This window comes from Hemiscyllium ocellatum, chromosome 33 (assembly GCF_020745735.1).
Source record: "Hemiscyllium ocellatum isolate sHemOce1 chromosome 33, sHemOce1.pat.X.cur, whole genome shotgun sequence".
NCBI classification, from domain to species: domain Eukaryota; kingdom Metazoa; phylum Chordata; class Chondrichthyes; order Orectolobiformes; family Hemiscylliidae; genus Hemiscyllium; species Hemiscyllium ocellatum.
In genome coordinates this window covers 1,129,520-1,152,553 of record NC_083433.1, presented here as the reverse complement: position 1 = coordinate 1,152,553, position 23,034 = coordinate 1,129,520, and the positions used below count along the sequence as shown (strand labels likewise).

General features: G+C 40.7%; 1 protein-coding gene across 1 annotated transcript in view; it reads left to right on the top strand.

Moving 5' to 3' along the window:
- LOC132831521 (branched-chain-amino-acid aminotransferase, cytosolic-like) overlaps window positions 1-22,693 on the top strand; it is a 58,428-nt gene extending 35,735 nt beyond the window's left edge. Inside the window, exons 6-11 of the mRNA XM_060849717.1 lie at window positions 470-633; window positions 5,034-5,176; window positions 5,596-5,681; window positions 7,480-7,620; window positions 17,125-17,199; window positions 18,371-22,693. Of these exons, the coding sequence (XP_060705700.1) occupies window positions 470-633; window positions 5,034-5,176; window positions 5,596-5,681; window positions 7,480-7,620; window positions 17,125-17,199; window positions 18,371-18,412 (651 nt within the window). The 3' untranslated portion in view covers window positions 18,413-22,693. The remainder of the gene's footprint in view (window positions 1-469; window positions 634-5,033; window positions 5,177-5,595; window positions 5,682-7,479; window positions 7,621-17,124; window positions 17,200-18,370) is intronic.
- The last annotated feature ends 341 nt before the right edge of the window (window positions 22,694-23,034 follow it).

Sequence of the window (23,034 nt, the reverse complement as noted above, 5' to 3'; positions counted from 1 at the left end):
TACTACTTTCTGCCATGTGAAGTATCTCAGAACACTTCAAGAAATGTACTGTACAAATCCAAACTATTGCTTGTCCATTTCCCTTTAAATAATTTTTATTGTCTCAGCTTCATTATCTGATTGTGGTAATACATTCCTTTGCTTTAAAATGTTTTTCTATAAACTTATCCCTTGTCCTTTTACAAGCCCTAATCTTGTTTCCAAGTCATTTATTCACTCACCAGTGCTATATATAATCACATTCCGTGTACTTTCTCAAATTCTGAACCTTCTCTGTTACACAAATACACAGCTGATGTTTTAAGTCCCAACTGTAGTTCCCATTTCTGCTGTTGTGTATTTGGTCAGCAAGTTATTGATCCCCATTTGCAGGGGAAGTTTACACCAAGTAGTTCTCATTAAACATTTGTCATGAAGCTGCAATGAGTGGAGCATGCTTTCATATTTCCATATATACATTTTTTCCCAGCCTTCTCTTGGGGTGTCTCGAGCTAATCATGCCCTACTCTTTGTTATCATTGGGCCTGTTGGACCATATTTTGCCACAGGAAGTTTCAACCCTGTCTCGTTGCTTGCTGATCCCAATTTTGTACGTGCTTGGAAAGGCGGCGTAGGTGACTGCAAAATGGGAGGGTAAGTAATGTTGAACAAATGAAGATGATTTTCAGATCAAATGTTTTTAAAAAAACTTGTTTCTCACTCTATGATAGAGAAAACACCATGTTGTACATGGTCGAACAGGTAAGACGCACCTCAGTGACCTTACAGTTCCCAGATTTGATTTTCAGTCTATCCTCTAGTCAGCATTAACAATGATAGGCTAGGAAAAACACAAGGGCCCATTACTCAGATCTTCCTGGATGTTTCTGTATTAGCATCAGATGAGCATTAGATTTGGTGGTATAGCATTTCCTCTCAGTTACCAACCCAGTAACTAAATTTCCATCAGCTACAATTTCTCGTACAGCCAGTTATCTGAGTCTGCTTGCAGTTTCGCTGCAGTTCGTCACCAACTGCAGTGAGGATAATGTGACAGCACTCAGAGGGGACAAACTAGGACAGAATATTTTGAAAGTTGTAATACAACCAGACAAAGTTAGCGTTGTTTTATGAAAGGGGACTCAGTGAACATTCTCTGAAGTGCTTTTAAAACTTTTCTTTAAATAAGGAAACTGAAGTGAGAACATTAGCTCAGTTGCGGACTCAGCAATGCTCTTGATAACTGTAGCAAAGTATATATTGCCGTAAACAACAATGTTCCATGTGCTTACTTTCTTATTCACTTGTACTGACATATTAACTTTGTGATTCATGTGTCAGGGCCCCCAGCTCCCTTTAAGCTCTACAATCCCCCTCGATTGAGGGATGACACTTTATTTGCTAAATTTTTCACCCATTCACTTTACCTATCTGTATCACTTTTCTGGCTCATTATGTCCACTTCATTTCCTGCCAATATTTGTGTCATCTCCAAATTTAGTAACCGCACATCAGTCCCTTCGTACATATTGAAATAGCCTGTAAATCAGCACTGATCCCTGCATCACTATTCCTTGTACCTTGGCAACCGAAACAAGATGAATTTATGCTTATTCTCCATTTCCTGTAAATTAATCAGTCCTGTATCTACTCTATTATATTATCTCCTAAAACATGAGCTCCTAGTTTACATAGAAAACTTTGCAAAAATAATTTTACCACCTCAATCCAAATTGTTTGTTACTTCAAAAAACTCCAAAACGTTAGTCAAACAAAATTTTTCTTCACAAAACCATGTTGACATCAAGTCTTGAGATTTTCTAAACTCCTCATTTTGTCCTCCTCAATGAAAGTTTCTGGCATTTTCCGTATATCAGAAGTGAAGCTAACTGGACTGTAGTTTCCTACTTTTTTTTTAGTAAAAGAATTTCCAACCTGACAAAACTTTTCCAGAAGCTAGGGAAATTTGAAAAATTGAAACCAGTACATTTACTATCTCATCAGCTGCTTCTCTTAAAACTCTAGGATGAGGCCCATTGGGACCAGAATACAAGAACAGAGATGTACTGCTAAGGCTGTATAAGGCTGTAGTCAGACCGCAACTAGAATATTGTGAGCAGTTCTGGGCCTAGTATCGAAGGAAGGATGTGCTGGCATTGGATGAGGTCCAGAGGAGAGTTACAAAAATGATTCCAGGGATGAAGACTGGTTGACGTGTGGGTGAGGACTCTGGGTCTGTACTGGATGGAGTTTACAAGCATGAGAGAGGATGACATTAAAATTTCGAGGCCTGGCTAGAGTGTTTTTGGAGAAGATGTTTCTACCAGTAGGAGAGACTAAGACTGAGGACACGGCCTCAGAGAGAAGGGACAACCTTTTAGACTGAGATGAGGAGGAACTTCTTCAGCCAGAGGGTTGTGAATCAGTAGAGCCCATTGCTGCAGAAGACTGTGAAGGCCAAGTCATTTTATTTAAACCAGATGTAGATAGGATGTTGATTATTAAGGGGATCAAGGATTATGGGAAGAATGTACGAGAATGGATTTAAGAAACATATCAACCATGATCAAACAGCGGAACAGACTCGATGGGCCAAATGGCCTGCTCCTATTTGTGACGTGGGAACTTGTCAGCTTTCAGTTCGCATAATTTTATCAGTTTTCTTCTTCTGACGAATGTTTTAAATTCTTCCCTCCCTTTTAGTTCCTGATTCACAATTATTTCTAGGATATTATTTGTATGTCTACAGTAAAGAGACAGAAAATATATGTTCAATTCATTTATCATTTCCTTGTTTTCCATTATTATTCCCCAGACATGTTTTCTAGTAAACTAATGCTGTACCTACTCTTTTGCTTCGTTGGCAATGGATTTTCTCATGGAATCTTTCTTTCTCACTGGAAAGTATTTTCCCTGAGTCTTCTGAAAAATATCCTGCAATGTGTGCACTTCATCTCTGGGGATCTACGCCATCACCTAATTTCTCAATTCACTTCAGTCAGCTCTGACTTCATGCCCTTGAAATTGCTCTTACTGTTATCATCCCAACATGCACCTTCTGCATTGTATTGCTAATTTCCACCCAAATTGATTCTTCATGTAGATGACCCAAACTAAGATTATCTCTCTCTCTCTCTCTATATCTCTCTCTATTCTGCAGTGTCATCTTTATTTAACAGAGATTCCCCTCTACTTTTCATAGCTCCAATTCTTAAATATGTACCTTGAACATTCACATCTCCATATTTGTTATCTAATAGTCTTGTCTCTCTAATAGCTATCGATCATACATATTTATTTCTATTTCTACAGTCAATTTGTATTTCTATATCTATAATAGGAACAGAAGTAGGTGTATAGCCCATTAAGCCCGCTCCACCATTTAATAAGATCATGGCAGACCTATTTTAAACTGTATCTTTCGGTTTTGGACTCACCCACAAAAGAAAACACCTTCTCCACATCCACCTTTTCAAGACCATTCAGGGTCTTGTACACTTCAATCAAAGCACACCTCACTTTTTAAAACTCCAATATATTTACATCCTCCCTTACAGAGAGCAGAACTACACATATATTCAAGATAGGGTGGAGAACTGGGTCTGGGTGGGATGCTGTTTAGTGGGTTAGTGCAGACTCAACGTGTCGAACAGCCTGTCTCTGCAAGTTATGAATTCTATGATTCTGTGCACTTAGGGATAGCCTCCTTAGTTCTGATGTTTTATTAATTTTGTAACCTCCAGCTTATCTGCTGGTGCACTATTAAATTTACACTCTTTATCCCTTTTTGCCACACTTTGATCATTTCATTCTCTTATTGCTACCTTGCCTTATTTTCTCTATATACTTTACCATGTCTGCCCAAACCTGATCCTCATGGCCATTTAAAGCTCTCTCTATATCCTAGTTATATAACTTGCCAGAACACTGCTTCCAACATAGTTCAGAAGAAATCAATCACAAAATCGCAGTGATATGATTCTTATATTCCCCAGCACTGGTGCTAGTGCCCCATACATCAAAATCCATCCCTTCAGCATCAATCTTAACATTAGCGCAATTCGGAGAAAGTTTGTAAAGTTAATTTCTGGAATGAAAAGGATCTGTCAGTTTGTACCTATGCTCACTGGAGTTTAGAAAACGAGAGTTAATCTTCTAAAAATATATAAGATGCTCAGGAGCTCAAAAGAATAAATGCTAAGATGCTAATGTCTTGGTCCCAATTTTAAAAACAAGAAGTTCTAGAAGCTTTTGAATGTATTCTTGATTGACACACAGACATTGTTGTCAAGGCTGGCATTTATTTCCTGCCCCTATTTACACTTGGACCTGCCAGAATTGAACTTGCTGTAATTGATTTCCGAAGTGGCCTAGAGAGCCAATTAAAAGTCAGCCTCATTACAGAAGTCATTTGGAAGTGCGACTGGGTGAGAACAGCAGATTTCCTTCCTTAAAGAACATTAGTGAACCAGATGGGTTTTTACAGCAATTGACAATGGCTACATGGTCATCATTAGACAAGCTTTTAATTCCCAATTCAAAAGGGTTATAGTTTTAAAATAAAGAGTTTCCTATTTGAAGTGACAATGAGTAGGAGTTTCTTCTTTCAGAGACATTATATCCCTTAGAATTGAGTCCCAGAGAGCAGTGGAAGTTGACCCATTGAATATATTTCAGTTGAGTCAGACTGACTGTGAAATACAAAAGAGCCAAAGTTTATAAGGGCATAGACAGGAAAATGGACTGAAGGGCACAGTCAGATCAGCCAAGATGTTATGAATGGTAGAACAGGTTTGAGGGGCTGAATGGTTCACTTCTCTGATTTCTTTGTTCAGGAGTAAATAGTTAATCTTAATGGTTAAGGTGATTAAATTAATATTATTCTGATTTTGAAGACTGCTATTTGTTGAGTGATATTTCAGTGCAGATGTAACAACCAAATCCATTCCCAGTCTCAGCCTCTTACATTTTATGTTCTTAACATTTTGAAATATTTCCTCACTTGAAGGTGTGAACATCTGACAGAATTTTCTTCTCATTTCCTTGCTACCTAGAAATTATGGTCCAACGATATATGTTCAGAATGAGGCCCAGAAACAAGGCTGTCAGCAAGTTCTGTGGCTCTACGGAGACAAGCATGAGCTCACAGAAGTGGGAACTATGAATATCTTCATTTATTGGAAGAATGAGCAAGGCGGTAAGTGACATGGCAATTCCAGCTCCTCACTCACCGTGCTGGCACTGACATGTTAAAATGCGTTATGATTCCCAATTCTACTAACAGTAAAATTGCATGGTTTACATTCTCCCACTTCTGAAAGCCCAAGCTTGACATCATCCAATGTTAGTTTGAGATTCTCTCCATCTTTTTGTGTGTTATTATCAGCTGTCCTACTCAATGGCTCTTGACTTTTAATCTGTGTTTCTCAATAATGACCAGCAGATTGCAAATTTTAAGTGTAGTGTTAGCCCATGAAAGCTCCCTAGTTTTAAACACGCAGTAAAATTATGGTCAGTGAGATCTCTTTAGCTATCAGTCACACTTGTTCAATGATTGTTTTGGGCAGTAAATTTAATTTTCTAATTTGTTAAAGGATTCTACATTTCTCTCCTCAGAGGTAGAGTTGCTCACTCCTCCACTGGATGGTACAATCCTCCCAGGAGTCACAAGGCAGAGTTTGTTGGACTTGGCTCGTCAGTGGGTAAGTTGGTTTTCTGGGAACTGATCTTTTTTTTGATATTCTCTTCTATGAATATGAAATACTTTACCAGTAGCCACTGTCTTTCATAACTGAGCCACAGGCTTATGTTCTGGGGTCATCAGTTTAAATCCCACGTCAGAAGCTGATGGATTTTATATTCAGCTTATAAATCTGGAATTGAAACTAGTCGTGGTAATGGCGATCATAAAACTAACATAATTTGCTTGTTAAATCCCATCTGGTTCAAAATATTCTGCTCTTACCTAGTCTAATCTACATGTGACTCCAGACTGACATCAATATGGTTGAATCTTAAATGTCTTCAAATTGACCCAGCAAGCTGCTCAGTTCAAAGCAGTGAGTGTCAAATACTGGTCTTGCCAACGACATCAACATCCGATAGCAGATTACTTGTTTTAAAAGTACATCCATTTGCAAATAGCATGAGATCCTATTGCTGATTTTGGTTTATTGCTCTCTTAATTTAGATTGCTTCCTGTCTTTCTGAATGTGTGACAGGCTGCTGAGAAATGGCATGAGGCAGCAGAGTGCCCACATGTTCCCAGCCAACTTCAAAATGTCAATGGAAGGGGTGTGCAGTGTTTGGAACCAACTGGATCTTGTTGACTATGAGGTCCTTGATTGATGTTGTTAACCTGGGCCTATCAGGAAGCCCTGGCTGACCAATATTATCAGGGGATCACCCCTACCTGGACAGAATTTCACACTGGCTTCAAGGTCCCATACCTCCCACGGGAGCATGTGCCCAACAACCTGAGCTGCCTCTGGAATCTGGGTTGTATGTCTTTCAGGGAGAGGAAATGGCAATTCCCCTACAGAGTGCTGCTGCACACTGTCCACCTCTTCTCCCTCATCCACCAGATCTGGTGCATTTCTCCAGCACTTTATTTTATATTATACAACAGAGTCCTTTTCTCCTTTTAAAAGGCAAACTGAAAAATAACATTTGAGAGCTATGGTCTGGTTTATTTTACATGAGCAATGAGAATGAAGAGTAAGCAATTGCGAAGAAAATTAACAATTTAAAAAATGGTAATAATTAATTCTCCAGATCAGCATTGTTGGACTAAGCAATACTAACTTGTAAACCATGTTCCTCTGAATCTTCAGTGTTTGAAATTAACAGTTGCTGCACGTTTCCCTGTTGGTGAGAGGAATCCAAACCCTCAGTTTCAGTCGCTCCCTCTGTTCCTGCCAATGAGTAGCAAATAATCATTTTTGGGACAGATCTTAAACTAAGGAGGCTTCACTTTTCTAATCCAAGATACAAATTTGTACTTTTTTTAAATTTGGGGATGTTGCTGACAAATTCATCAGCTGCCCATCCCCAGCTGACCTAACAGAATAGTGATGGGTCTTCTCCAGGAATTACAGTTATGTTATGTAACACGGAGAAAGTGAGGACTGCAGATGCTGGAGATCAGAGCTGAAAATGTGTTGCTGGAAAAATGCAGCAGGTCAGGCAGCATCCAAAGAGCAGGAGAATTGACGTTTCGGGCACGAGCCCTTCTTCAGTAATGAGGAAAGTGTGCCAAGTGCGCACACTTTTCTCATTCCTGAAGAAGGGCTCATGCCCGAAATGTCGATTCTCCTGCTCCTTGGATGCTGCCTGACCTGCTGCACTCTTCCAGCAACACATTTTCAGCTGTTATGTAACATGGTCATGTTATGTGGAAAACTGCAGGGTGTTCACATTGAGGAACATGCATTTAGGTTAAAAGAAGTCAAGAACTAGCTTGTGGTTCCAGCTTCATTAAGCTCTTGTCTTTATTTCCAGGGGGAGTTTAAAGTTTTGGAACGAGGGATAACAATGGCTGAACTGATCAAAGGGCTGCAGGAGAATCGAGTGGCCGAGGTTTTCGGTGCTGGTACAGCCTGTGTTGTCTGTCCAGTGAATCGAATCTTGTACCGTGGTCAGGTGGGTCCTCTTAGAATCATAGAATCAGACAAAATGAAAATACCATAAAATGGTCAGGAAGTAGAACTCTAGAAGGCATTTCATGGAGTAACAAACACCACCTGTCACATAAGAACATAAGAAATAGAAGCAGGAGTAGGAGTAGGCCATCTGTCTGCTCGGACGTCCTCTGCCATTCAATAAGATCAGTGCTGATTTTTTTGTGCATTCAGCTCCACATACCCACCTGTTCACCATAACTATTACTTCCTTTTCTGTTCAAAAATCTATCTACCTTTGCCTTAAAAGCATTTAATGAGCTAGCCTCAACTGTTTCCCTGGGCAGGGAATTCCACAGATTTGCAACCCTCTGGGTGAAAAACTTCCTTCCCAGCTCAGTTCTAAATCTGCTCTTCCTTATTTTGAGACTATTCCCCCTCGTTTTAGTTTTGCCTGCCTGTGGGAACAACCTCCCTGCTTCTATTATTACTTTCATTATTTTATATATTTCTATAAGATTCATTCTTCTAAATTCCAATGGATATAATCCCGGTCTACTTCGTCTCTCCTCATAAACCAACCTGGTGAACCTCCTTTAGTGTCAATATATCTTTCTCAAGTGAGGAGACCAAAACTACATACATTACTCCAGGAGTGGCCTTACCAGCACCCTATACAGCTGCAGTGTAACCTCCCTGTTTTTAACTCTATCCTTCCAGCAATAAGACCATAAGACATAGGAGTGGAAGTAAGGCCATTCGGCCCATTGAGTCCACTCCGCCATTCAATCATGGCTGATGGGCATTTCAACTCCACTTACCAGCGTTCTCCTTGTAGCCCTTAATTCCTCGAGACAACAAGAATCTATCAATCTCTGCTTTGAAGACATTTAGCGTCCTGGCCTCCACTGCACTCTGTGGCAATGAATTCCACAGGCCCACCACTCTCTGGCTGAAGAAATGCCTCCGCATTTCTGTTCTGAATTTACCCCCTCTAATTCTAAGGACAAAATTCCATTTGCCGCCTTTATTTCCTGCAAGCCAACTTTTTGTGAATGATGCACAAGGACTCCAAGGTCCCACTGCACAGCAGCATGCTGAAATTTTTCACCATTTAAATAATAGTCCATTTTGCTGTTATCCTGACCAAAATGGATGACTTCACATTTATGATTTGGAGATGCCGGTGTTGGACTGGGGTGTACTAAGTTAAAAAGCACACAACACCAGGTTATAGTCCAACAGGTTTAATTGGAAGCACACTAGCTTTCGGAGCGACGCTCCTTCATCAGATGATTGTGGAGGGCTCAATCGTAACACAGAATTTATAGCAAAAATTTGCAGTGTGATGTAACTGAAATTATACATTGAAAAATTGATTGTCTGTTAAGCCTTTCATCTGTTAGAATACAGTGATAGTTTCACTTCTTTCATGTGTAAATCACAAAACCCTTCTTTTTAAAGTTGCATTCTCGCGTTAGCTGCTAACAATGGTGATAGCTAGACAATATGTTGAAGGTGTTAGCCCCCTGTATTCTCTGTTTATGACCTGACGTTTAAATTGATTCTAATCTAATAAATGAGATAACAGTGTTTTACATAACTTCCTGCAGTGTTTGAGCTCAGAGTTCTACATGAGTGTATGTAGTTTTTGAGCAAAGTGCAATATGTCACATTTATCAACATTGTACTCCATCTGCCAGGCCCTTGCCCACTCACTTAAACTGTCTGTATCCCTCTGCAGATTTTCAGTGTCCTCTGCAGACTTTGAGACACCACACTTGGTCCCTGACTCCAAATTATCGATGTAAATTATAAACAATTGCAATCCCAACACTGATCCTTGAGGTGCACCATTAGTGCCAACCAGAAAAGTACCCATTTATCCCCACTCTTTCCTTTCTGTTAGTTAACCGATCTTCCATCCATGCTAATACTTTATCCATTACGCTGTGTGCCTTTATCTTATGCAGCAGCCTTTTTTGCGCCACCTTGTTGAATGCCTTCTGGAAATCCAGATGCACCCACATCCATCGTTTCCCCATTCTCTACCATGCTCATAATGTTCTCAAAGAATTCCAGTAAATTAGCTAAACATGACTTGCCTTTCATGAACCCATGCTGTATCTGTCTGATGAGACAGTTTCTATCCAGATGTCTCATTGTTTCTTGATAGATTCATGCAATTTCCCCACTACAGAAATTAAACTAAGAGACCTACAGTTACCTGCCTTTTGTCTATCTCCTTTTTTAAACAGTGCTGTCACGCTTGCTGTTTTCCAATCTGCTGGAACTGTTCCAGATTCCAGCAAATTTTGGGAAATTAGCATGAGTGCATTTGCTATTTCTCTGCACCATCCCTTTTAGTATTCTGGGATGCATTCCATCAGGGCCAGGAAACTTGTCTGCCTTTAGCCCCATTAGCTTGCCCAACACTATCTGTTTAGTGATAATGATCATTTCTTGGTCCTCAACTGCAATAGCCTCCTTGTCACCAATTATTGCCGTGTTGTTTGTGTCATTCACTGTGAAGACCCATACAAAGCACCTGTCAACGCCTTGGCAATTTCCTCATTTCCCATCATAAACCCCCCCCCCCACCTTCTTGTGCTCTAAAGGACCAGTGTTTACCTTAACGAGTCTTTTTAATTTAATATATTTGGAGAAACATTTGCTATCTGATTTTATATTCTGAGCTAGTTTACTCTCATAATCTATCGTACCTTTATAGATTTTTTTAGGCTTTCTTTTGACCTTTAATGATTTCCCAATCCCCTGGTTTCCCAGTAATCTTTGCCACTTTATATGCATTAGCTTTCATTTTGATACCCTCCTTTATTTCCTTAGTTATCCATGGCTGATTATCCCTTTTCCTACAGTCCTTCCTTTTCACTGGTATATAGTTTTACTGAGCACTGTGAAAAATCACTTTGCAAGTTCTCTACTGTTCCTCAATTGTCCGACCCAGTCTACTTTAGCCAACTCCTCCCTCATCCCATTGTAGTTTCCTTTGTTAAAGCACAAGACACTGGTATTAGATTTTACCTTCTCACCCTCCATCTGTATTTTAAATTCAAATCCATACTGTGATCGCTCCTTCCAAGAGGATCCCTAACTATGAGGACATTAAGTATTCCTGTCTCATTACACAGGATCAGATCTAGGAAAGCTTGTTTCCTCGTCAGTTCCATTTCATAGTGTTCAAGAAAACTACTGTGGATTCTTTCTGTGAATGCCTCGTCAAGGCTGCATTAACCAACTTGGTTTGACCAATCAATGTGTAGATTAAAATCCCCATGATAATTGCAGTACCATTTTTACATGCATCAGTAATTACTTTGTTTATTGCCAGCCCTGTGATGTTGTCATTTGATGGCCTACAGACCACGCCTATCAGTGACTTTTTTCCCATACTATTTTTTATGTCCACCCACATTAATTCAACTCTTTTTTCTGTGAACTCTAAATCATGTCTTCAAAATTTGTGAGAAGATGTCTTAAATATCAGAGCTATGTCACCTCCCTTTCCATCATGTCCGTCCTTCCAAATATTCTGATACCCCTGGATATTGAACTCCCAGTCATGATCTTCCTGCAACTGACACTGTCTTGGCCACTAAATCACACCCATTCATGATGATTTGTGCCGTCAACTCATTTACCTTGTTTCGAATGTTGTGAGCATTCAGGTAAAATGTTCTTATGCTAGATTTATACCTTCTTTTGAATCCTGATGCTTTCACCAGAAGAATCTTTGTTTTTAGACATTCTCTCTTTTTTTGTCACGACCTGATTTCCCACTTATCTTAGTGCTACACTGCTCAGCTGCTTCCTGCTTTTTATTTACCATCTTGATTCTCTTTATCCTCAAGCCCTCAACACTCCAGCTAACTCAGAGTCTCTCCTTAGGTTCCCATTTCCCTGCCAAACGAGTTTAAAGTCACAAGAGTATTGGTCCGGTCACTGTTTGGGTGAAGACTGGTTCATGAAAGGAAGCTCATGTTTAACTAAGCCACTAGAATTCTATGAAGATATTACGAGCACAGAGGAAAATGGGCACCCAGTAGATGTGGTGTATCTAAATTTCCAAAAGACATTTGAAAAGGCTGCCGCATAAGATAAAGATGCAAGGCATTATGGGTAATGTATTAGCATGGATAGAGGATTGGTTAACAGGAAGCAAAGAGTGGGGATAAATTAGTGCTTTTCTAGTTGGGGATTAGTGGCTAATGCCTTAGGGATCAATGTTGGGACCACAATTATTCCCAATTTACATAGATGATTTGGAGTTGGGGACCACGTGTAGTGTGTCAAAGTTTATGGGTGACACTAATTGGGCGGCATGGTGGCACAGTGGTTAGCACTGCTGCCTCACAGCGCCTGGAGACCCGGGTTCAATTCCCGACTCAGGCGACTGACTGTGTGGAGTTTGCACGTTCTCCCCGTGTCTGCGTGGGTTTCCTCCGGGTGCTCCGGTTTCCTCCCACAGTCCAAAGATGTGCGGGTCAGGTGAATTGGCCATTCTAAATTGCCCATAGTGTTAGGTAAGGGGTAAATGTAGGGGTATGGGTGGGTTGTGCTTCGGCGGGTCGGTGTGGACTTGTTGGGCCGAAGGGCCTGTTTCCACACTGTAAGTAATCTAAAAAAAAAAGATGAGGGTAGAGCAAAGTGTGCAGTGGACTGTGAAACTTTGCAAAGGGACATGGATAACTTAAGTGAGTGGGCAAAGTTCTGGCAGATGGAGTACAATGTTAATAAAGTCATAGAGCCATAGAGATGTACAGTATGGAAACAGACTCTTCGGTCCAACCTGTCCACGCCGACCAGATATCCCAACCCAATCTAGTCCCACCTGCCAGCACCCAACCCATATCCTCCAAACCCTTCCTATTCATATACCCATCCAAATGCCTCTTAAATGTTGTAATTGTACCATCCTCCACCACATCCTCTGGCAGCTCATTCCATACACGTACCACCCTCTGCGTGAAAAAGTTGCCCCTTAGGTCTCTTTTATATCTTTTCCCTCTCACCCTAAACCTATGCCCTCTAGTTCTGGACTCCCCGACCCCAGGGAAAAGACTTTGTCTATTTATCCTATCCATGCCCCTCATAATTTTGTAAATCTCTGTAACGTCACCCCTCAGCCTCCGACGCTCCAGGGAAAATGGCCCCAGTCTGTTCAGCCTCTCCCTACAGCTCAAATCCTCCAACCCTGGCAACATCCTTGTAAATCTTTTCTGAACCCTTTCAAGTTTCACAACATCTTTCCGATAGGAAGGAGACCAGAATTGCACGCAATATTCCAACGGTGGCCTAACCAATGTCCTGTACAGCCGCAACATGACCTCCCAACTCCTGTACTCAATACTCTGACCAGTAAAGGAAAGCATACCAAACGCCTTCTTCACTATTCTATCTATCTGCAACTCCACTTTCAAGGAGCTACGAACCTGCATTCCAAGGTCTCTTTGTTCAGCAATAAATGTGAAGTCATCAATTTCAGTAGGAATAACATTAAAAAGGACTATTACTTGAACGGTAAAAAGATGCAGCATGCTTCTCTGCAGAGGGACCTGGGTGTCTTGTGCATGAATCACAGAAGGTTGGTCTACACGTACAAGTCGTAATTTGGAAGGCAGATGGAATATTATCCTTCATTGCTAAAGGGATTGAGTTTAAAAGCAGGGAGGTTATGTTGCAGCTGTACAAGGTGCTGGTAAGGCCACACCTAGAATACTGCGTGCAGTTTTGGTCTCCTTACTTGAGAAAGGAATAGATAATATAGACGTAGAGTGGATGTTTCCACTGGTGGTGAAACTAGTACAAGAGGGCATAGCCTCAGAATCAGGGGGAGCAGATTTAGGATGGAATTGAGAAGAAACGTTTCACCCAGAGGATTGTGAATCTGGAATTCCCTCCCCAGTGAAATAGCTGAGGTTCCTCAGTAAATGTTTGTAAAGCTAAGATAGCTAATTTTTTGAACAGTAAAGGAATAAGGGTTATGGTGAGAGAATGAGTAAATGGAGCTGAGAGTACAAAATGATTAGCCATGACTATATTGAATGGGAGAGTGGGTTTGAAGGGCCAAATAGCCTCCTCCTGCTCCTAGTGCTTTTGTTCTTATGACCATCTCTCTTGAACAAGTCCCACTTTCCACTGAAACGGTCCCAGTTATTCAGCCATCTAAAGCCCTCCCTTCTACACCACTCCCTCATCATATACTAAACTGTCTAATCTGCCAGTTCCTGGCCTCACTAACATGTAGCACAAGTAGTAATGCGGAGATTGCTTTCTTTGAGGACGTGGCTTTCAATCTGACTCTGAACTCCCTAAATTTAGCCTTTAGGGCCTCATCTCTCTCCTTACCTATGTTGTTGGTACCAATGTGTACCATGGCCATTGGCTCGTACCACCCCCCCCACCCCCCACCCAGCCACCAAATGCACTGCGGCTGTTTAGTTACCTGCAGGACCTTTGCACAAGGGAGGGACCATACCGTCCTGTTGTCACTCCAGTGGCTGCAGAAGTGCATTTCTGTTCTCCTAATGATTGAGTCTCCCATTCCTACAGTTCTAACCACCTTTTTTCCCCAGTCTGTGCAGCTGACTGACCCGTGGTGCTGTGGGCTTTACTTTGGCTGGATTTACCTGAGGCATTATCACTGTCGCCAGAACTCAGCAGAGAGTACTGATTGGCTGTTGGGATGGCCTTGGGGGACTCTTAACTTACCTACCTCACCTCGTGCTTGTGTGTGATGGTCACCCATTATCCTCTGCACCTTCAACTCTGTGGGGTGACCACCACCTTAAATGCACTAACTCTCATTCTCCCGGATGTTCCTTAGTGCTTCCATACTTTGCTGAAGATCTGTAATCCGTTGCTCGATTTGGGGATACTGATGGTATCTCCTACATGTGTTGCTCGCCGATGTAATCAGCAAATAAGAACTCCCAAACATTATGGTGGAGCATGCCGTTTGAAAGAGCTGGTCTGATATCCATTTAATTAACCCAAAAATAAGCCACTAAACAAAAACTAAATCAAATTTTCACTAACGCACACTAACAGAAAACCAGTAAGTACAGTAATTCTAACAGGTTATTTGATTACAGTAAGAAAATTTAAGGGTTATACTCACCCCTCAAGCAGCCAATCACTTACGGTGTGTCACTCTGGGCTCCTGTGCACCTTCTCACCAGAAGCTGTTTAGCCCTTTGCCTGTTCCTGAATCTCCAACCTCTAACAGCTAACTAAGATCATAAAGGATTCTAATTCAAATCTGACCATTGTTTTAGGGATTCCAGAAACCAAATAATCAATATTGGTCCAAACAATATCCCAACCAGCATCAGTTCAACTCAAGAGATTTGCAGCAACAGCTTGACTTTGTTTAAATACTTTGTTAATCTTCTTTTTCATCAGGGTGATAACTCTCAGCATGCTTCCTCCACAGGAACTGCTGGTTGCCATAGTGCACTTACGTCATCAGTTAAGAAACCATTCACTCCGCTCCCTCCCCACCCCTTTCATTTCCATCCAGCCTCGTCTACAGTGTGTAAAGGCCAATATCATTGTAACATCATCTCATGTTTTATGGGGATTCAGAAGACCTCCTTTTTCTCAAGTTTCTCCCTCCTCTGCTGAATGCACCTGACTCCTCACTAAAGCTGTCTTTCATTTTTGCTTGTATCTCTTAAAATAACATTTGAGAGCAATGGCCTCATTTATTTTACAAGAGCTATGGGAGTGAAGAATATGCAGTTTCAAAGAAAATTAACTATTTTAAAAATGGTAATAATTAACTCTCCAGGTCAGCATCGTTGGCCAGAGTAACACTGACTCATATACAGAGTTCCTCTGGATCTTCAGTATTAGAAATTAACAGCTGCTGCACATGTTGAATTGAATTGAATTGAATTTATTGTTACATGTACAGAGACACAGTGAAAAGCTTTGTCTTGCGAGCAATGCAGGCAGATCACTGAGTTAAATAGCATAGATAGTTAAATAATAGGTAAACAGCGGCAAAAACAAAACATTGATACATACAAATGTTAAGAGTTTGTGAGTCCATTCAGTATTCTAACAACAGTGGAGTAGAAACTGTTACAAAATTGGCTGGTGCTTGTCTTCAGGCTTCTGTACCTTCTGCCCGATGGTAGAGGTTGTAGAAAAACATTGCCAGGGTCTTTGAAAATGCTGGCGGCCTTTCCTTAACAGTTGACCTGGTAGACAGATTCTATAGATGGGAGGTTGGCCTTTGTGATTGTCTGGGCTGAGTTCACCACTCTCTGTAACCGTCTCTGATCTTGAAAGGTACAGTTACCATACCAGGTAGTGATACACCCAGACAGAATGCTCTCAATGGCGCATCTATAAAAGTTGGCAAGGGTATTCACCATCATGCCAAATTTCCTCAGCTGCCTGAGGAAGAAGAGACGTTGTTGGGTCTTTGTTACCAGTGCGTCCACATGAACAGTCCAAGAAAGCTTGCTGTGGATGACCACTCCCAGGAGCTTGACACTCTCCATTCGTTCCACCTCTGTGCTGGTAATGTGTAGGGGGGCATGAGTAACATCCCGCTGGAAGTCAATAATAAGTTCCCTGTTTCCTTGCTGTCAAGAGGAATCCTGACTCCCTCTGTTCCTGCCGATAAGGAGCAAGTAAACATTTTTGGGATATAACTTAAAATAAGGAGGCTTCACTTTTCCAATCCAAGTTGCAAATTGGTACTTTTTAACAATTGAAAATGTTGCTGACAAGTTCATCAGTTGGCCATCTCCAGATGACCTGACAAAAAAGTCTTTAAGCATCTTATCCAAAAGACCAATATTCCTTGTGAGCCAAGTGTTTTCACAATGCTGATTTGTAAATGGTAGTATAACCAACAACAATACAGATTCTTTGTCAGCCTGAAATGTAAATACACAGTTGCCAAGAAGATCATTGTATAATGTTCCTCTAACAGTTCACTGAGGCGAACTATCAGCAGCATGGAGCTGGCCTGGCTGAAGTCAGATATTCAATAGAGACCAGGTTCAGCCTTGGGTTCTTTGAATCTTTGCAGTTCAGTTTGACACTCTGCATTTGTTTTGTTCATTGAGCCAGGTTTAGAGTTCTGATATGGGTGGGTGGACCTGGGAGGTGAAGTGTAGAGGCTGAGAAGGGCTGAGGCATGTGGAGGAGGACAGGGTGGAAGGTAGGAAAGGCATTCAGGCTGAACTGGGATAGGGAGGGGGACATGGAATGTGACAGGAATGGGGTGTTACAGACGCTTTCTGATCCAACATGATCTTATTAGAAGGTAGAATTGAGGGCCCCTATGTTGTAATCCTGTCCCTAGTGCATGTGACTATGTAACCAGGACATTAGCATGTGACATTTAAAACACAACCAGAAAACTAACAATGAGCTAGAGGTAAAAGATTTACATAACAGGACAAGTTAAAAACATGATTTTTTATTTGAAAGCATGTTAATGCTGGACTGCTGCAGGTAAAACTTTCTTTTTGCTCTCTTTCAGAACTACCACATTCCCACCATGGAGAATGGCCCAGAACTAGCGAAACGGTTCCTGAAAGAGCTAACAGATATTCAGGTAGATGTTAAGCCTGTTGAAGTTCAATTAAACTAAACTTTGTGTCTGTTTAACTCTCCCACGATAGAGCTGATGATTTTATTTAACTTCATACTTGTGTAAGGTTTCCATCAACAGCATCTCTTCCCATTATAGAGTGCTGCATTTTTCAAAGCTGTCCTTTAATCTAGTGAAAATGATCAGGACATGTTTTTGTTTTGAAGTAATGTTCCATTCTCTATGCTCAGAAATATTTGCTTCAGCCCAGTGATCAGCAACTTTCGCTTGTATTGCCACTACCTGCAAGGTGATCTACAGGGAGTAATATGGTACTGTAAATAAAAGGCTTTTTAAAGATGGTCTTGGGATGGTCCTGGTAAGGCTGGTGTTTATTTTCCATCCCTGAACTTTCTAACAGTTTGATACCACTAAATCCCACTGAGTCAGATCCTGGTCCAATCAGGGGCATTAAAGAGTTAGCCATGTTAGTATGAATTGAGATGGGGCAACAGGCTTCCTTCAAGAACAGGAGGGAATCAGTTTTGTTTTTTACAAAAACCCTGTAACTTCATGTTTCTAAGATATATTTTGGCTAAAGCATCTTGGAACTGTGGATGGAATATAATCCCAACTTTATCATTTCCTTTAAAGGAATAAAAGCCTCCTTCCTCTTCTTAAACTCTAACATTCGGAGCCTGAGCAAGTCAGGATCACATTTCTAGGTGATCCCTGCAATATTCTTTGGGTGCTTCCTAATTTAAAAATAGACAAGGCAGGCTAATGGGTGGGTGTGGATTTGAAAGGAGAAAGATTTGTTCTGGAATCTTGGAATGGCTTATAAGGAGGCAGTTAATGCAGGGTGTTGGTAGGTTGGAGCATAGAGTGAAAGAGAGTAATCACTGAAACCTAGTGTGGGAGGTATAGGGACATCCCTGACACAGGGGTCCCAGTCTGATTACCCCCCTCTCGTACAAGGGGTCCTCAGGCAAGTTATAGCACTTCAGCTGTTGCCCTGACAATCTGGTCCGTGCACCCCCTCTTTGAAGAATGAGAGAGATGTCAATCACTGTGATCTTTTATGTGTATCTGGTGTGTGTTTCTATGCTATCAGCCTTATGACTGAGATGAATTATGGGGAGAGACAAATGCTGATACAGTCCCTGATAAAGATATAATTGTATTTTAATTGCAGTATGGCCGAACCCCAAGCAACTGGACACGCCTGGTGATATAAGCGCTAGAAATCTGTTTCCCATCCTGCAGGGAGCTGAGCCAGATGCCATCTGTGCTGTTTTGAAATGGGATACATGATATCCTTTCTGATAATTTATGTTGCTTCAACAAAATATCTGACACTTACTAATCTAGTTCAATAATAGATCTCGTCAGAATTTAGATTTGATGGTACTGTCTTTTTAGATTAATTAGTCTAACTAACTAAATAATAGTAACTGTTTACCAACTATGCTACTGCTTTTTATGGGACTTTTGAAAGTTAAATTCTACTTGATGTCAGTGAATACCAAAGTGCTTAGCATTACTGACCCTGGTGCAATGTCAAACTCTCCACTGCAGATGTCCAAAGAGATCACTTGTGCAGGAAGAAGTGAGTAATATTTCAGCCACGATCCTATTGAATGCAGAATAGGCTTGAGAGGCCCAACAGCCTGCACTGTTCCTATATCTTATAGTCTGTCTTATGTTCTTTCTTCTCTCCTGTCTGTCAGCTACAGTAGTCATTAAAACTGGAAATGTACATCCATTAATGTCTGGACCAGGAATGTCAGTTTAACATGTGAGGGAAACACGGCCTTTTCCTTTCAGATACAGAGTAGTCTGCCGTGCAGTTTCTGTATTTTTGGAACCAAATTCAGTTTCTCATTTTTATCCCTTGAGGCTATAACAGCTGCAAGATTTTGTCTCGAGGTTTCTGCTGGGGTTAGGTGCTGAAAGCTGCTCAAAACAACTGGCTATTGGCTGCTAAGTCTGCTGCACTGGGTGTGACAATCTGAATTCGGCCTCTTACAGTCTCTTCACAATAGGCACATCTTTGCCAGTAGATCACCCTGACAAACTGAGGTTTCTATCAGCATGTTCTCTCTGTTTGCATTTAGTATGGTTGCTTGCATGGTGCTAAGTTGATGGTGATTGAACTGACCAGTGTGAAACAAGACATAGTAAAACTTATGTGCACAATGTAAACAATGCAGTATCCTACAATGGCTTCTTAAATTTATGACTTTCAGTATTGCTGTGTTTTTTTTTACCAAGTTAGTAATAAATTTGTAATTCTCTGACTGTCCTTACTAGAATGTGAAGGTTCACAGAAGTAAATGGACAATACCATCTTGCATTTTTTTTTTCTTATTTTTGATTTATTCTCCTTCTGAAAACTCTCTGTCCAGTATACAGTGCCTGGCTTCCACTCTGTGGCTGTTTGAATAGTTAGTTATGGAGGGGAAGGAACAAAATTGACCAGCCTTGGGAACAAGCTTGAGTTCTGATCAAAGGCCATCAATCAGAAAGGTTAACTTTGTTCCTCCTCAAAGATGATGCCTTACCTGTTTTTGTTTCAGATTTTCAGCATCCAGTAGTATGTTGCTTTTGTGGTTGACATCCAACCTGCCATTATGTACCACAGTGCAATGACTGAGCTCACAGTTCTGAAGTGTAACTCTAACAAGAAAACAACCATTTGCCAGCACTTAGCTAGTCAGTCAGCACCTGTACAAGGCAAACAGAGGAATGATGAGGGTGGAGATAGTTCAACATGAAGAATCTGCCCACAAATTGATGATGAAGAATCTGCCCACAAATTGATGACCTGACTTTTCACAATTAAGAATATTTTCAAATGTTCCCGGTGAATTTATTGATATTAGTGGTAGGTGTGAATTAGTGAAACAATCCCACCTAACACTCTATCAGCTATTAGTTCAATAAGATGATGCAGTAAGCTTTTCCCATAAAACTCTGTAATATTTAAACTCAGTTAGGTTTAGCATCTGGGATCACCCTGTCTCACCTTTTCCTCTGCTTTTAACTTTTCTCGCATGTTTGGTTTGTTGGTTGACAAGGTCTCTGACCTATGTAGGCATAGTTGCAAAATGGTTGATTTAACAAATGACAATATTTATATTCTGTAATGTAACTTCTGTAATGTGTTTGTGACCATGTGAAAATCTGAATATCCCAGTGTGACCATATGTGTACCCAAACTGCGTGGCATGACAATGCATTTATTCTCATTTATTAGCCTGTCTGTGAGTCCACAAGCAGCTCGAGAATAGGTACACATACATGTGCCTTTCTGCATCCATACCTCAATGTATCCATTTGTTAATCCACATGCATATCCACATATAGGTATATCTTCAGCCACATGGAATGGCAGTGTCTCAGTGTAATATTTATTTAAAAGGTACATTTAATTAGGATGGTAAACCACTGACCATGTCACCCAGCATATTCATTTTAAATTGTCATGTTGAAACTGAGGCTCCAGTTTCAGTCAACTGTGCTATAAGAGGCAAACATTAGTGATGAGAATCTTCATGTTGCTGAGTTCAACAGGAAAAGTTGCCCCACAGATTGATGACCTGACTTTTGAGTGACTTTGACACTGTCTTAGCTGGGTTAAGTAGACCGTTTGGAATTTTATCATTTTTTATGGGATGTGGGTTTTTATTAGGCAAAAACAATGATCTGCAGATGCAGATTCCTGATGAAGGGTTTTTGCCCGAAACGTTGATTTTACTGCTCCGCGGATGCTGCCTGAACTGCTGTGCTCTTCCAGCACCACTGATCCAGATGTGGTTTCTATTGTCCATTTCAAGAATTACATGCAAAGCAGAGCAGGTAAAGGTGGTAGATTTCCTTCCCTAAAGAACATTAGTGGGATGCTTTTTATAAGAATGATTATATAGCCAACTGTTGGGATTGCATTTTATCTTAGGTCTTTAATGAATTCCAATTTCACCATCTCTATTGTGATATTTGAACCAGTGTCCCCACAGCACTGACCCGAGGATACAGATTACTTGCCCGGAGATTTTACCACTATGTCACCAACACCCCATGAAAGTGTTATTCTAATATCTGCCTGGTGAATTTGAAAGTAACTGGTCCAAATATGCCATTTACCAGCTTTTAAAACCCAGCTATTAACCAAGCTGTTCAGTCTTCAATAGAATCTAACAATATCTTTAAGGAGACTGTAGTTGTTGACATTTTATTTCACCTTAGGCCTTCCCTATCTTCAGGATTTGTCCTCATCACTTTTAAAAATGCTGGATAAAGATAAAACTTATTCAGTATTAGCTTTTGACTCAATGTTTCAAGTCTTCAGTAAATTTCTTTATGCATCCCTCAATTCAGTCACTAGATGGAGTAATGCTAAATGGTGAGCACAGAGTGGTCTAAGGAAGAAGAAAGAGCAGAAGTTACAGAACCATGGTTAGCCAGTACCTTCTGGTTAATTGAATATAGAGAAGGGCAAATAATAAACATTTGAGAGGTTAGTGTGAGCTTTGGACCCAGTAACCTAAAAGTAGCTATTGGCAGGCAAAGTCACACTAACAGCACATGCTTCCTGCCCATTATACTCTGCTGATGAAGGAGAAACTCCAGTCAGGTCCTACAGCTTTTCCAAGTCTGCACCTCACATTCTCCCAGTTAATTATAATTCAGGTGAACAGATGTACCCTGCACCAAAATTCCCAAGAGATTTTAATCATCTTGTACACTCTTTAAGCCTTAGGGCTAACAAAGATATAAATTGAAACACAAAAATTACTGTCCATACCAGGTTGGTCCAAAGCATCAGCAGCTGCAAATGTGTTGCTGGTCAAAGCACAGCAAGCCAGGCAGCATCTCAGGAATAGAGAATTCGACGTTTCGAGCATAAGCCCTAGTGGGTAACCAATGAACCATATGCTGAACTGACATCTCCTGGTTGTTGTGTGCTGCATTTTCCAATTTTACTTCAAGAATTATGGGCTTGCATCAGAGTAGACATGAATGGTCAGAGAGAAAAGATGTTGCAAAACAAGGCAGCATTGCAGAAGGTGATGTACAGCTGCAGTCAGAGATGACCTCAGTGCAGGTACTGGATGTGAGTCAGAGATTTCACTACTTCACAGTTTCAGGGAATACAAAGGTTGCTATCTCCAAAACTCTGTTCACTTTGAAAGCTTGATTAGACATTCAGATATTCCGATATTCCTAAAATTCATCTTGTGGTGTGCTACTTTTACACAGGTTGTCATGTTTTCATTCTAGTTGGTGTGCCTGGCTGTTGACATGTGAATCATCAAGTGTATTTATTTGTCACTTTGTGTGTGTGTGTGTGTGTGTGTCGGTGAGTGTATTTGTATTTCTGCTTGCAGTGCTATCTTCGATTACCATGTACTGCTTACTAATCTGTATTCATTTCATTGTAAAATCCCTCATGCTCATTTGTGCTGTTAGCACAACATATGCCTTGATAATTCTGAAATAAGACCATAAAACTGAATTGTGTTGTCTGGTTTTGCACTATAATGATATTTACAATGCATGAGCACCTTATCTGTACCTAGGTACAGTCATACACCTGCCGTTAGTCAATTTTATTATCAAAGGAGGTTTCTTGTGGTGGTGTCCTGAGTTCTGGACCAGGAAGGGGAAAATGATGCTGGAAATCAGAAACAAAAACAGAAATTGCTGGAGAAACTCAGCAGATCTGACAGCATCTATGGAGAAAAAGCAGAGTTAATGTTTTGGGTCCAGTGACCTTTCTTCAGACTGGAGGGTCATTGGATAGAAACATTAACTCTGATTTCTCTCCACAGATTCTGCCAGACGTCCTGAGTTTTT